The sequence below is a fragment of the Zosterops lateralis genome (genome assembly GCF_965231275.1).
Source record: "Zosterops lateralis genome assembly, chromosome: 2".
NCBI lineage: Eukaryota > Metazoa > Chordata > Aves > Passeriformes > Zosteropidae > Zosterops > Zosterops lateralis.
The window spans coordinates 109,824,778-109,841,526 of NC_139763.1; the positions used below are offsets into that span (position 1 = coordinate 109,824,778).

Below are 16,749 nucleotides of genomic sequence, written 5' to 3' on the forward strand. Positions count from 1 at the left end.
GCTGGGTTTGGAAGATCCAATCACAGAGATGAGACAAAACAAAGTATCAGGCTATCAAAGACGTCTTCTGTGTTGGATTAAGTGATAGCTGAGGCTTGAACTTTTTTTGCACAGAAGCTTTTGCCTTTGTGCATGGCTTATGGGTATTCTGTGATGGTGTCTTTTTTCCCCAATACCTATTCAAGCTGATTATTTGAACTTGTGCTGGTAATCTTCTTCAGCCTTTCCCTGTTTGTAGCTGTTGACAGAATCTTTGAAGTCTCTGTTCTCAAACTAAGGTATTTCTTTTGACTTTTTGTTTTTCATCTTCGTAATAGTCTACTAATCACTTGTTGATGAGTTGAGTTTGTTTATTTCTTTTCTTCCCTCAGGCATTTTTGGCTAAGTTTTGCTGAAAAATCAGAAAACCAAGCAGTAAAAACTGAGACAAGCAAGACCCACTCTCTCTTTGAAGGGGATCTTCAGTTTTCAGGGTGTTCTGTGTTCTTTTATGCCTCTGGCATTAACACAAAGCAATGTTTTCTGTCATAATCTTTCGAAGTGAGCTCCTCTCCAGGGGTAATTAGTAAACAGTGGGTTTAAATAGGACCATCTGGGGCAGATGGGTATTGCTTTGCATTTATTTTTAAATCATGAGCCCCGGGCTTGCAGTCACAGACTGTGGCTGGGAACAGGAGGGATTAACAGGAGCATCTGGCATTGCTGGCAGGTGAAGGGAAAAGTTCAGGCAACTTTGGTGGAATTATCAGCTCTGTCTGTGGAGAGCAGAGATATTTAAATAGGTAGACAGATGTAACCATTCCCTCTCTGAAGGAGGGGAGAGATGTGGTTTTAGTAGAGGTCATGAGAATCTTTTTTAATATTGTAAGAATGCAGTGGTTTTAGTGGACATGACTAACTCCCTGCAGGTTCTCCTGGGGGAGTTTTATAAAAACTGGGCGTAAGACTTTTTTGCTGTGACCTCTAATTTTACTCAGTATTCATCACCTGGCATACATGGTTCAGTTTGTGCATTGAATCAAGAGGTGTAGCTCCATTGGAAAGAGTTTCATGAGAAGCCACAAAGGTGATGGGATATCTGGGGGGAAAAGAAGATGGAAAGAATTTAGAGTAAGTCCCCCAAGACGGGTCTTGATACTGTCTTATAGTTTGTAGTTTAGACATTTTGTTAAGGAATATTGCTTAATTGCCAAGGTGTTGTTTGTTTGATGTTGATCTTAGTAGATATTAGTAGTGTTTATTTAATTATTTTTCTTGATTGCAACTTCAGTGAAAAGCCAAGGGGGAAGAACCATCTAAATCTTACTAATATGTAAGTTTTTTAAAGCAATAGTTTAGTAAATACTTTCCCTGCGCTAATATGTGTAATTTGGTTCCACTATCCAAATACTTTAAACATGATAAATACTATGATCTAAATAGAATACTGAATTAATTGCATTTCTGTTTTACTCTTCACTGTAAAATGAGTAGGTACCAGAATTTTTGTCTGGCATTGTTTTTTTTGTCTCACATTGTGTGGCCTTGTTTAATTTGTCTTTCAGTGTTCTCTAACTAAAGATTGGCAGTTCTTGGGTTTAAACAGCTGTGCAAATGCAACCAGCAACTCTGGTCTTTCTCTGAAACTCAACACATCCATACATTGCTAGGGAAGATTATCCTCTTAGTGCACAGCAGATAATATTTGTGGTTACTGATGTTCAGGAAAATACATATGCTGATGAATAGAACTTCATTTCTCTACCTGCCCTGCTGTGATTTCCATGGTGGCAAAAGGGATGGTCCTGCTTCAGTTTAACTGTCCAGATTTTTACTGAAATGCTTTAAACCTTGACATGTTTAGTAGCAGTGTGGTTTTATATAAGTATGACTTAATATTCTTAAACTGAAGGCTGCTTATTCTTCTTTCAATGATGTGTCAGTTTTGGTTGGTTGATTTGTTTGTTTTTTTTTTTTTTTTTTTTTTTTTTTTTTTTTTTTTTTTTTTTTTTTTTTTTAATTACAAGAGGCCATGGCATGCAAATAGATTAGCATGAAGGAAGACTAATGTGTTGCTTTAACATCTTGTAATTCAGTTTTCTATGTTGACTGGTTTCTATTTAGCTGGGGTCTGTTGCCTTAAACTATGTGAAATAGACATTTCAAGGCAAAAAGAAAAAAATAATTTTCAAACTTATCCTATTACTTCCTTGTAGCCTAGAAATGACCGCATTGCTGGTGTGTGTCAGTTCAGAAGTGATACCTTCACTCCATTCAGAGGAGTTAACCTTGAAAGTGCTTACAAACACTGCAGACACCATTGACAGGTGTCTGTTCAGGTGGACAGGCCATAATGTCCATCCTTGAACATATCCAGTACTCAGTAAATCCAAAGAGGACAAAGAATCTTGAATTATGGGATTTAAGCTTGCTTCAGTTAATTTTTTTAATGACAAAGAAATCTTCCTGAAGACCCCTTTTGAATGTGTGTAGCAGTATCAGGTATAAAAGTATTTGTGTCTGCTCTCAGTGAAGTTTATTCTGAGAAAGATGATACTCAGAGTTATGGATGCATTTTAAGATGAACACTTAGTATTATTTCTTACATTGCAGATGGCTGGAATCCATTTTCTCATCCATATAAGAAGTTGGAATTTGGGAAGTGGGAGCTGCTGATTCCACCTCAAGATGGCCGTTCTCCTGTGCCCCATGGATCAAAGCTAAAGGTGTTGGTTCTAGACTTACTCTAACTCTTGTAACCCTTCTTACTCATTTACTGTGCATTTTGTTTTCTTTTAAGCAACTTCATCATCTTCTAATTGTTCTAATAAACAGAATCAGCTCATCACTATAGTAGAGCAAAGTTATCTAGAGGAGCGGCACATTAAGCATCACAAAGAGAGATTTTGGGAACAGGCTGAAATGTAGTTGTGGGATATTGCACCATATTATAAGAGGAAAACAGTTTACAAATTTTGGTCATCTGAAAAAGAATAATGAAGTAATGTATAGGTAAAATCTTTCTGTATTTGATGCAGCTACATGTTATTAAGAGCCTATTAAAATCTCAATACCTTGGTCATTTTTACAATACTTTTAGCCATGGCTTTTTAGATTTTTTTTTGTTGTTGCTTTAATGATGCATATGCAGATCTGTAAAACTTCTACTTACCTTTTAGGTAACTCAGAATGTTGAGTGGAAGGCTTAAGTAAGTGAAACTGAACACAATTGTATTTCATGAGCATCCATGAGCTTAAAATGCTTTCTTCCAGAAATTAATGGAAAATTTCTTTGAGCTGTCAAATGCCACAGTTGTATGCTTAGTGCAAATTCACCTAATGACAGCTAACAGCAGAGCTGATGATTTCTAGGTGAATATTGATTTGAATCAAAGATGTGCTTTGTTGCCTTCAGAGCTTTAGTTTCAGAGATACTGGGTGCTAATAGAGGGCAGTAAAAATAGTAAAGGAAAATAATCTACTGAAATTCTACTAATCTATTATAGACTATGAAAATTAAGAAACTGGGAGCATTTGTATAATAATACTACATTTTCAGAGATCCCATCAACAAAATTATAATACTGAAAAAAATCCTCATTTTTCTGCTGAAAATCAGCTTAGGGAAATGAGAAATGTGTTAAAACAAAGATATGTATAAAAATGCTCTGGAAATGCTTAACTCAGAGTGTGTACTTATCTTTAAGCTTTTTATTATGGCTTATGAAATCATCCCAGTAATAAATAAGGATAAATTGAAATTTAGGCACAATCATTCAAGGACAAGAAAGCTGTTTTTATTTTTCAGAGCAGGAAAGAAAACAGTTGTCTGCAACTCAGAAATGCAGTGATTATGCAGCAAGCTATGAGAGTGCAGAATGGGTATTTAATATTTTCCATGGTTTTGAGATGCAAGTAGGTTAGATTTTTTGATTGTTGGTAAATTTACCTTCTGTGTTTTATCTACAAAACTCTTGACCCACCTACAGTAGAATATTTGATACTCTTTGTAAAAGTAAGTGGTGTGAATGATGATGAGTGTTGATAATTATTAACATAATAGCAAAAAAAAGGATAGATTCTTAAATGCTTTTGGAGCAACAAGAGATGATTTTTTTTCTCTTCAATAATTACTGGTCATATCTCCTTATTTTGAAGTAGAGGTCTTGATAATATTTTCTTCCTGCTCAGCATTTTCTTTGAAATATAAACTCCATAAAGCAAGGATTGCATTATACGTAATTTGTTTAGTATGTGGAATTGCTGCTGATTGCACTTGGTACTGATGTACTTGCAAGATGAATTGCTGGACTTCTGAGTTTTCTGAAAAGCCAAAAGATACCCACTGGCAGAGCAGAATGTGAGTTTTTCTTTTCTTTTTTTTTTTTTTTTTTTTTTTTTTTTTTTGTTTTTTGTTTTGTTTTGTTTTGTTTTGTTTTGTTTTAGTCTGTTTTTACCCTGTCAATTTAATTATGCTTTCCATGTTCAATTTTAGACCAATTTATGTGTCTGTCACTAACACTCAAAAGACATTTTTGTCCAATGGGCTTTTGAAGCAGGACTTGACTATCTGCATGTGAAACTAATTTTCTTTGGAGTATATTCCTTAAAAAAAGGACCAAGTATTTAGAAACTTGATTCATGAGTCACAATTAATGGCTTCATCCATATGGAGCTACTCCCAGCCTCATCTGTAGCTTTGCTAATAATCTTTCCTGACACTTTGTTTTTGTTCCATGGTGCCTTCAGGACTGAATCCAACACTTCACAATGTGCACTAGTGATGTAGTCAAATGATAGGGCCAACAGTAAAAAACCAAAAAAAATCTCCATTTAATGTAGTTCAAAGATGGTTTAGCACAAAAGCTTTTGGAGTATTTACATGATAGGCATGTCCCTTACCTTCATGCTACAGCTGATCTTATCCTCTCTCATTCTACTAATGGGTGCAGAAAGCTGCTGCTTTTCTGTAAGTTTTTCTTGAGCTATGTGGTTCAAACACTTACGATTGTTCATAAGTTGTCTGTATTTTGTGTGTTAGAGCACGGTTTTGCTGATTTTTGTTCATGTAGAAGCTGAGGGTATTGATTGTTTGCAGATAGAAATTGCTATGCAGATTGCAGAGGTAATGTTGAAACACACTGGTGTCTGCACTTGACTAGGCAACAGACATCTTTCTAGTAAAAAAGGTATTTCCCATTTTTCTTTACTAAAGAGGCATAAGGGAATCACAGCCTTAGAAGTTTCTTTTACCAGGATGATTCTTAAATACTTCAGTTAAAATAGTCGGCTTCAGACATTATTGCGGTGACTAATTTGTTAGGGGAAGAAATGTCTCCTCCAGAAGGTCCTTATCTTTAGCTTCTGTCTACTCTGTTTTGATCTTCAGTTCCACACAGGCGAATGCCAAGTTCTGAAATGGTAACAAGGTCGTTTCTTTTAAATAAGTAATAGCTGAGCCAGAATGGGAAATGGATGGAGTGTAGTCGGTGACACTAATTTAGATCAGGTCACAAAATATTTTTGTGGGAAAATAAATGAGGAGCAGAGGTCAAACGATTGCCTGTTTTCAATAGTAGCAGGCTGGCTGCTGTAGCTCTTCAGGCAGTCTTCTCATAAGTAAATATAAACACTGCAGAAAATGAGTAATTAAAAAACCTGCTGTAAACCTTCTGACACTTTCCTGTGGGAAGAGATGGATGCTTATGATAGTTGAGTGACTCCCTTGTGAGTTTTGACATCCATCTTCAAAATAAGGTTACCTGCTAGAAATGGATGTCTTTTTTCTTTCTCCCATGGATCAATTGGGAGCTTAGAGTGAGTTAAGTGAACAAATATTGTTGCTATTGTGGTAGGGTAGTGCTGGCTTTTAAGCTTCTGACAGATGTCATAAGTGAGCACAGATTTAAACCCGAAGTCAAATGTTATCCTTTAATAAAAGAAGCCTTTTTAGCTCATTATTTCAAATGAGGTAGTTTGAAAGATGTTTTCCTTAAACATCAGCATGTTTGTCATTCTACAGTGATAGCAGTTGGAGTGCAAGTGCTTACCTTTTATGGTGGAAAATGACTGATTTTTTTTTTTTTTTTTCCCTTCATTTTTGATATTCTTAATTACCTTTTTACAGGACACGGCAAGCTTTTAAAATTATCATGGTTAGACTTTTATAGCAAGTCTCATCGTGTGTGGTCATATTAATGCAGGAGTTCAGTCAGTGTTACTCTTTGTCCTTTTACTGTTTTTTCATAAATGATTTTTCCAACTGCTTAAATATACCCGTAAATTAAGTTTTCACTGTAGTTGGCAATATCCTAATTTTGAAGTCGTGTCAGTAGTGTTTAGGGATAGTATTGGTAAAAATAGAGATCTTAGTATCTGCACTGGGGAACTTGCTTAATATTATTTACAGGAATGCCAAGGAACAACACAGGAAATGGAAAACTACTGGCATATTGAATCTTTTAAGAATTTAGACATAGTTGAAAGTAATTTCCAAATTCATGGTCAAGTTCTAGAATATTTTCACGCATCTAAATCAGAAAAAAATGACAAAATCAATACTTGAAAAATTGGCAATTATGATGGATAGGCAGCTGCCTGCTGCCCTGTAACATTAACTAGGAAAAGAATCTGTATAGCAGAACCACTAAATTTTCTTCTGTGAGCTGGAGAAGATATATTAAGATAGAAGTGATTGTTCAACTTTTTAGTAATGACAATAGATGTGTGATTTCTGAAATTATTACCAGAACAATATATTTTAGATTAATAAACTCATCTGACGCTTTAAAAATGTTCTGCGTTGGTGCATGAATCTATATATGCAACTAAATATCACTTGGATATTCATGAAATGTCATTCATGTATTTTTCCTGGAAGGAACACCTCAGAAAGTGGCAGAAACTTTTTAAAAACTCGGCATTCCATTATTTAAGTCTGTACCTTTTTCTTCACATTTTTGTGTGTGTGTATATATATATATTCTATGTATTTCAATGGTGACATTTATAGTTTTTTGAGGGAGTATCTTGTACTGTAATGAGGTGATTAGATTTGATAACCTGTGCACTTGTTAACACAATGTTTTTCTACTGATACTCTTGCATGTTTGAGTGGTTTCAGTGATTGCTGAACAGGAATTGTAGGTGCCAAGGCCAGTACAAGATCAAGGCAAGCTTGAACAAAAGTTCTTTCATTGGTTTATACAAAATGCTTTTCAAAGTTTGCTGCGATTGGTTTTAACAGTTTTCCAGTCCAAATGTATTACCCTTTTTAATATTCAAGTGTGCAAAGGAAGAACTACATTGAGTCAGAACATTAACAGTGTATTAATCATGATTGGAAGTGCCTAAAAGTACATTAGTATTCATGAGGTGCTGGGTAAAGGAAAGCAAGTTGTGAAGAATAGTTTTAAAACTTAATCCTTACAGTTTTTACCTCTCTATCCTATACCTCATAGTAGATCAGCATGCTCTTTGTTAAACTTGTAAACCTTGAAAAGGAATCAAATGTGGTGAGCAGGTTAATCCGTGTCAGGGAACCACTGCTAGTAAAATTCATCAAGTGTAATTACTGTCACTGATTAAATAGATGGTGTTGCAGCTGACCCTGTTGATCAGGAGGTGCAGCAGCATAGTACCAGGCTGGTGTGGAGCTCAGGTGTCATGCACTTCTAGCAGTCTGCAGTCAAAAACGTGTTTATAATGAAAATGTGGAAACCCAGGTAATCTATTAATAATGGCAGGCTGGTGGCTAGGATTCAGGGGACAGAAGTGTTAAAGAAATTGTGGACTTTGAGGGCTGTAAGATGTAAGTTGAAACATAGAATACCTGGTTGGAAAGGACCTCAAAGATTCTCAGGTCCAACCATTCTTGACAAAAGCATGGCCTGGTCACAATGGCCCACCACCCTGTCTAGCTGGATCTTAATGCTGAGGAGTCCAACACTTTCCTGGGGACATTATTATCATTTTAGGATAGATTGTGTAGTCAGGTGGTTTTTACAAAGGGAGTCTTGGATACCCTGAGCACAGATACTAAACTTAATTTCACTGGAGATCTTCCTGAAGAAATGTTTGCTGTTTCCTTACATGTACACATAGAAACACTTCTAATTATCCTGGCTTTTAACCTTAGCTTGGGGGAAGAGGGAATATCCTAGCTCAGTGTAAGTTCTGTATCACTTAAATGTCATGTTTAAATCATCTGTAGGATGCAAAAAACCCCACGACAAAACCATAAAAACCCAAAAAACAATCGCCAGGTTTTCAAATTTGAACAGTAAATAAAACAACTGTTCTATAGTGTCATGGTACATACCAGATGTGCAAGAAGAAACAGACTTATTCCTGGGATTTTGAAGTTACTAAACAGGACTTAAATCACGTACCATATGCATTTCTGGATGTGTGTCATGCTGACAGGAAGTAGAACATTAATTCTGTGGCAATACCCTTCACGTTTCACCATCTGATTGTGAGCCATGGCCCTTCAGAAAGTTATTGGAGACTTCTTTGGGTTACAGATGAGGTTTGCCAGCAGGAAGAGCTGTTATCTCATTGGGAGGTAAATGGTCTCTTGACATTGCCTGTTTGGATTTGGTAAACAATGTGGAACTCCTCATGGACTCGTAGGAGAGGTTGTAGCACCAATGAACCATTGTAGGGCAGTGAACTGTTGTTCTTTGGAGCCTTTGTTGCAGACTGGGTTCAGTACTTTGGAATATTCTTGTTCAGTTATTTTGACAGGCTTAGTTCTGCTGTGGCTTGAAGATTGTACAATTCTCTGGTAGGAGGTTTTGCTATTTAAAAAGCCTTTTGGATATTTTACTTTTAGTTGATCCATACAGAAGACTAATTGTTTCAATTACTATTAGGTGTACATTTAAGCAAAATGCGTGTTTTTTTTTCCTTGGGGAAAAGAGAAAGACATCTTAAGAAGAGGTCTTGAAACAGAATTTGAGAGTCCATATTAAGAGTACATAAGCATGGCTGTGATTCTCATGGGAATTGTTTTCCTTTGGAGGATAGGATCACTTTCAAGGGAAAGTTCCTGACATTCTTTACTGTGTGACACAGCCACCCAGTTGCAAGGTGCATTCTGCAGCAGTTGTCCTTGATACAAAATGCTTTATAGTTGAGGATAAGTAATACTTAATGCTTGGTTGCCCATATTACATACTCCATCAGTTTCTTTTCTACTTGACATAGCTTGAAACAACTCTAATAAGTTACACTTATTGTATGTGTAATGTGCTTTATTATTATGGTTGCTTTTCAAACCATGTTCTTGTACTCCAGGCCTCTTAATAAAACACATACAGGAATGCTTTTATATTATGCATACAAATTTTTATAGTCTTTAAACTTCATCACAGTTCTTATAGTAACTTGTTTCTGGTAAAGTCATAGGGAGGGAAAATATTTTTTCAATTGTGCATTTTAGAGATTCCAGTTTTCCTTTTTTTTTTTTTTTTTTTTTTTTTTTTTTTGGTGGGGGGTGCAGGGGAGGGTTTGGAAAAAGGTTTTGAAAATCAGGATTCTAGACTGAAAAAAGGATTTGAATGCTTTTCCTCAGCACAAATGTGTATTTTTCCTGTATGAAAATAAACTGGCTGTCCCTCATACCTAATAATGCCGCTCCTGTGTAGGTAACAGTTATAAAGCCACGTACTTGGATGATTAAGTGAAGTATTTTGTATACATTTGACTGTAAAAGTCAGCTGGGAATGTTTCTGTGTGATGTTGCTTTCATTTTTAACAACTCTCCAATGGTTTCCTGAATTTTGACAGTTTGATTTTCCTGTGGCATTTTCAGCTGCATAGATGTTTTATAATGCTAGGCTACTGGCTCTGTCTTTTGAATTACTTGCTTATTTAAATAGATAATACAATGTTTTATTTATTTAAAAAACCCCAAAACTGGCATCTCTTAGTTTTCTAAGAGAAAAATAGAAAAAGGAACAAAAAGTTTTCTTTTTAACCTGATCTAATAAAGTAGTTAAAGATGTTCTGAAGTTCTACAATGCAATTGAAATACTTAAATCACAAATGGAGCTGCATCTCCCTCTTTTGGAAAACCAAGGCATGACTTCATGACTTGGCTTAGAAGAAGGGCTTTTGCCTCTTTTGTATCTTGATTCTATATTAGTCTTAATTTATTTTCTTTCCTTGAGAGAGAAGGGAAGGGGAAAAAAGGGGGAATTGTGAACAAATATTTAATATCCACAAGTTTAGATTGCAATAGTTGATGTCATGATTTATTTACAGAGCCAATAAATCTCTCTCCAGTGATTTCTGAATGGCACAGCTTTGTCTGCAGAATTTTGTTAAACATGTAAACCACCTAAAAAGTACTATTATGTCTGATAACTAAGGATTTTTTTCCAATATTTGATTAAAATGCTTGTCCCTTTAGCAGGTTTCTTTTTCAGAAAATGGTTAGGAAGAAAAAAGAGCAAACCAGATAACTTTGTATCAGCTGACTTAGTTTTGATAGTAATCATAAATTGATCAGGAAAATAAAGCTGGGGAAGGAATAATGTCACTAGTGTTCTATTACTTTTTCTTTCCAGTGTAACCAGTTTGCAATTGAGGAAGGAGAACAGCCTGGAAGAAGCAACATGCTGTCCATTCTTTCCAAAATTTCATTTCAAGGTTTATAATCAATTCACTGTAAGGAAATAACTTTGGTCTACAAGCACCTTGACAGATACACTCAATTTCTTGGCTATTTGGCGCAGTATGAATAGAGTATAGTAAAGTTTTTCAGTTGAAGTTGAGTTCTAGAAAGATCTCCATGCTTCTTGCTCCACCAGTTTGGGTGAGGGTTCATTTGGGAAGTTAATCCTCATCTGGGAAAATGTTGAAAAGCTTCTGATTCCTTTACTTCCTTGCTGCCTCTCCTGACCTTTGTTACAGGGCTGTGCAGGAGCAAGAAGAGCAAGGCAGAAGCTGTGTTTGCTCCATTTTTGCCTTCTATTTCTGAGGCTATTAAAGAGAAAAAAAATTATCAAGCCTCTAAAAATCTATCAGGTCAAGTGCGACAATTACAGAATAATGCTCTTTACCATGCTGTTCAATCCCAAATTTTTATCGGACTTTTGCATTTTTATCTAAAGCTGCTTTAAAGTGAACTTTCAGACAAGAAACTGTTGATTCCAGTCCTGGGCTCTGCAGGAGGTTGCACTGTGTTATCAGAAAGTGTTCTGCTGTGGTCCTATGCATTAAGAACCGAACATCCTGAAGTACTTCCTCTGGATTCCAGTGCTTCTCTCACACACCAGTGCTGACCTGCAGAAAGGGAGGAGTTGCTCTCTGGTTTTCTCTGTGTTCACGAGGGGATGATGTGATTTTATGTGCTGTTGTAAATGGCCTCAATTTACACTGTCCACTGGTAAAAGATCTTCAGAACTGTGTGTTCTATCCTGGCTTCTAAAGTCAGGAATTACTCTTTTTGTGGATGGATAGGACAGGCAGGGGTGGACAGGGCAAGGTATTTTCAGCTGGTTGTAGCACGGTGGAAATGGGTTGGTCTCTTCTCCCAGGTAACAAGTGACAGGAAAAAGAGGAAATTTCCTCCAGTTGTGCTGGGTGAGGTGTAGATTGTGTATTAGGAAAGAGTGGCCATGCGTCGGAACAGGGAAGTCATGGAGTTGCCATCCTCAGAAGTTTTCAAGAAAAGATGTAGGTATGACTTGGGGACATGGTTTAGTGGTGAGCACGGTGCTGGGCCAGCTATGGGACTCCATGGTCTTTTCCAACCTAAACAACTCTTTGATTCTCTTTCTGCAGCAGCTTGAGGGTGTTGAGAAAAGGATGTACTACTTCAGGAAAAAGAGAATAGCAGGGTTGTATTGGTGTCTTGAATGCAGGACCTGTCTTTGAAACTGAACAGCATTTAAGAAATAAAATCTGACCAGGTTTTCTTACAGTGGTATATTGGGTCAGATTATTTTGCATTCTTGTAAATTTGTAGTGTTTTTTTCTTGGTTACCCTATTTATCTACAGCAAAATTAAAAATGTAAGCTTTTATTTTCTACAGTGCACATTTATACTAAAAATATCCCAATATTCAAGCAGGGTTTTTTTCCATTTTCATGTACTTTTAGAACGACTGAGGAAGGGAAATACCTTGATGCTAAATTTCTAATAAATTTCATGTAGCAGAAAGACCTTGTTTACGTTATTATAGCATCTAATATAAACTTGCTAGAGAGTCTTTAGGAACTTATCCTGCCCATGTTTTATGTTTTGATTTGAACTTGCTTTTAAGTCAGATGCGTGGTATTGAGATGAGATGATGTTTCCACCTGTATTCCGGTGGCTTTTATATTTGGATAATTTGGTGTCAGAAATGAGTAGATCTGAAGCTAATGAAATACTGTAGATTGTAAAATACTGAAATAATAGCTTATTGCCCTTATATAGCAAGTTGCTGACATTTCCATATTTATATTAAAGCTAGTCCACTCTCTCATTTTATTAGCTATTGTTGGTTTGATGGCCAATTTAATTTCATCATTGTATTAAAAGCCACATATTCCAAGAATCATTCTAAGTGTTTTCAAGCTGTTAAAGTAATGAAATAATAATACAGTGTTTCAGAGCAATTTATTGTCTTGCATATATTCATCAGTTATTTAGTTATCATTTCATCATTTTCCTTTCCCCAGCTTGACTATAAATGATAAACCATTATATTTAAAAAATTCTCAAACAGCAGAAATATGTCTAAATTCTTTATGTATATTTCTTTAAAGTACTAGTCCAGAAGATTATACTTTTAATTCAAAATAAATATCAGAAAAATAAGGAATGACAGCATGGCTTTTTATTTCTAAAGTTTGAGCCTGTCTCCTAATTAGTGGAAACAGAGGCAGCACCTTATGGGAGCACATCATAATTAAATGAAATGCTCATGTATGAATTTGAAGTCTGCTTTAGATGCAGGAACTGAAAGCTAAAGGAGTGGTTGCTGAGCAGAGTTGTCTGATCTTGTGCAACTGTCCCTTGAATTATTCTCTCTCACTGCTCTGAAGATCTTTGTGTCTGTTCACTGGGAGCTGGGGTAGCCAAATGGAGCTGTTGTGAAGAGAAGATGAAGGTAGCCAAACACAAAGAAAAAAGGGATATTTAAAAACATAAATGAATTTTAAATGTGGTAGTTTGTGGCCTGTGATTGCAGTTTCATCTGTCATAACAATAGCATAGCCACATTAAACTCTATTTTTACACATGAATTTATATTTTACCTGGATTTGTAGTTGTGACAAAGCTTTTAAATTTGTTGTGAACCTTTCATACTTTTTATCATTATAGATCTAAGAAAAAAATGTGTGGTGTCTGTTCATAAAAAGCCAGCAGATTTCCCTGAGTCATAGTAGGTTGAAAATTGCCTGAATGTGAGCACAGAGTTTTTCTTTAAATGCCCCAAGACATCCAGAAGGAGTTGCTGGATGTACTGTGGGTGATAGAAAAGGCCTGTGTTATTTTGGAAAGGCAGAGTAATGGGATACCCAAGAGTCTCAAATGCCTGAAAAATCAAGGCCTCTCAATCTCACTTGTCCTGCATTGGCAGCATCATTACATTAAATGAGACCTATTTCAGCTTCTGAATTGCTCCAATGTGTTATTGCACTTTCTTTATGGTGCTGCACTGACCTCAGAGTGATGGTTTCCCCTTAAATGTAATAAACTGCTTTTGAGAGTTTTAAACATCATCAAGAAGACTCATAACCCCTATATTTAGTTTTATCCTACAACTTACTCTCCATTCCATGAATTTCCTATCCTCTAGTGGGTGGACATGGAACATGTTGTCACTTTGGTGCTGATGTTATTGTGAGATTTAGGTCCTGCTTTGTTTTCCAGCAGTCCAGCATTTGGAAAATTGGAATGAACTTTGCTTTTACATACCTTCAAAGCCAGCCTTTGTTGGTTACATTTTCTCTGACTACAGTCATACTATTTTTTTTTTCCTAGTGTTTTTTATTCAGATCTGAAAGATCTTTGAAATTAATCAGTTAGTAGTACTGATGCTGTAAAACTCAGGTTAAAGGTCATGTTTTTTCTATGTTGGATGTACTCATCTGTGAAATCCACAGCACTTACTACAGTGGTTTGGGAATGCTAAGCTTCAAGATCCTGAACGCTTCAGACAGAAACTTTGAAAATACACCCAACATCCCTATAATGGAAAATGAAAATACCAAACATAAATTTTTAACCTTTGCATACAAAAGATGTGCAGTGTAGGTTAAGGTCTTCACTTCTGTTATTTTGCAATTGTACTTATATAAATTATGTGTCTGTGTCATGTCCATTTTTAGAGCAAATTGACTTTTTAATGTCAGGTTTTGAAGGACGTTTTCATTCTGTCTTCCTGACACATTTCTGTGGGACCATTTATTTACATATATTTATGTCTCACTTGGAAGCCAGAATTGTGTGACATTCAAAGGTCTCAACAAGGATTTTGAACGTTCACCACTAGGGGAGGTGGGGAAAAACCCTAAACTATTTAGGTGAGCTATGTGTAAAGTTGATGTAGGCAAATTCAGCATGACTTACTTTGAATTTCCTGCATTCTTGTGTTAGAAATTTCCAATGGAAAAGCCATCATGGAGACTCTGAAACAGAGAGAAAAACCTCTCTTTGATAGAGTTCTACACAACAACCAAAAAAAAAAAAAAAAAATCAATTAAAAAAAATCCAAAAGAAAACCAAGAAAACAAACGAAAAAAAATCAACTGAAAAAAAATCAATCAAAAAAACCATAAAACCACAACCCTTTCCTCAAAAACTTATTCATGTAGTATAGAGTTTGATAATTTATTACTTTATCTCATGTTTCACACAAAGAGGTGGTTAATGTAGATAGTGGCAAGTTCGTTACATCTGTTACTTTGTCTCATTCTGTCTAAATTTGGGCAGTGTAAATGTAACTCTTTTGAAATACTGGTTTCTTTCTTCTTGAGCAGTTTTTGCTGTATTTTAACGAATTGGGGAGGATGTATTAGTTTGTGTCAGACATTTGAATTTCCTTTTTTTTCCCCTGCACTTGATCTCTTGTTGGAGTGTTTTCTGTAATAATAGGATCAGAAATACAGGGTTTATTTTTACCTAGGATTTTCTTTAACTTAAGTCTGAATAACTATAAAACAGGTTACTTGTGATGAACTGCTAAGCTTTTGTGAGTTTGCTTAGTTCACTTGACATGTGTTTCCTGCTCTAGCAGTATGCATTTTAAAAGCTTTATTTAATGGGGGCTGTAGGTTTTATATCAAATGGTGGGATGTGCCTCCTCATATATACACTGAGGAATGATCAGGGACATGCCTTGTGAAAATGAAGTAGGTAAATCCCAAGGCCAGCTTGAAAAAGCCTAGTTTAATGTACATCATGGTTTTATATATGTTCTTTAGAGAACAATTTTTTGAGTTAATTTGAAAATGTAAAGTCAGGTATGAAGTCTTGATGAACTAAGTAGTAACTAATTAGGCTGCAACTTTTATCAATTTGTTTTTTTACTCATTTCAAACTAATCTGGAAGATAAATATAGTATCTGTTAAACTGATTTATAGGTACTCTGTCAAAAGCACTGTGTAATGACCATATTCAGTATTCCTTATGCATGTGAAATCTGTAACAGCACATTTAGAATATACACAGCAGCTAATTTTATATCTGGTCACTGCAGAAAAGGGACCACAAGTCATAATTTGGGGTGAGTGGAGCAAGAGTTTTCACCTGGCTTTGTTTTATGTGTGCTTTATATTTTTACTCCTTTTATTACAACTTTTACTTACATGCAATTGTTTCAAGGAAGAGCAAAGCAAACATGGGAATTAAAGCTGTCAGACTGTTTGCATTAGTTATTTTTGTCTGTCTTGGGCTGAATTTCTATTTGTTTTGTGGTGCCATTCAGTTTTCTCCAGTTCCTTTGCTCACACTTCAGCTAAACATGGTGATGTAAGCGTTGTGTCTTGAGAAACTTCAGAAAACATTTTTTAGAGTCTTTTTATTTCTAATTTATTAATACACTTTATACAATATCAGGAGAGAGGACTAAGATGATTGAGTACAGAAGCTTAATAATTATGCCTAGGAGAGACTCTGTAAATGGTGTTCACATAAAATTAGGAAAAGTATAAAACAAGCATAGCAACTAAGAATTGAAATTGCCAGGGATCACTTGACAGATCCATAAGGACACAGTGTTAATTATGCTTCTACAAACCAGAGAAGGAAAAGATTCAACCAGCTCTGGTGTTGTAGGAATTGTTTTTCTTGACTCTCCTTTCTCTGTGCACAGCCCACGATGCTCAAAAATTACAGCAACAAGTGAGCAAACATGAGATTTCTGCTGTAGGGGTGAGGCTGATCTATACCCATGATTAGATATATTAGAAATATTTCTTAAGACAGCTTATACTGTAAAGAAAACAACAAATAAATGTTATGCTTACTTGTTTAAAATAAGTGCTCCTCCCACTTCTTTTGAGATTTTTCTGATATTTGTGTGGTTAAATTTCATTACTTCCATTGTTGGATAAATATATCTTGGGTTGGATTCTATGATTTTAAAGGTCTCTTCCAACCTAGTGATTCTGTGATATTCTTTTCTTTTGAGCATAGGAGTTTTCTTATATGTTTGCATAATAGAAATGAAGTCAAAGTTTTAAAACAAACGAACCCAAAAATTTAGACTGTGAGCCTTAAAATTGAGCAGACTCTAAAGTTTAAGACTGTTCAAGCGTGTAAACCC

At 35.6% G+C, this 16,749-nt stretch overlaps 1 protein-coding gene across 3 annotated transcripts in view; it reads left to right on the plus strand.

Annotated features, from left to right (window-relative positions):
• GBE1 (1,4-alpha-glucan branching enzyme 1) overlaps positions 1–16,749 on the plus strand; it is a 135,752-nt gene that overhangs the window by 37,867 nt on the left and 81,136 nt on the right. For all 3 annotated transcript variants that reach the window (XM_083854626.1, XM_083854624.1, XM_083854625.1), the window contains exon 3: positions 2,593–2,705. In XM_083854626.1, coding sequence (XP_083710752.1) covers positions 2,593–2,705 — 113 coding nt within the window. The remainder of the gene's footprint in view (positions 1–2,592; positions 2,706–16,749) is intronic.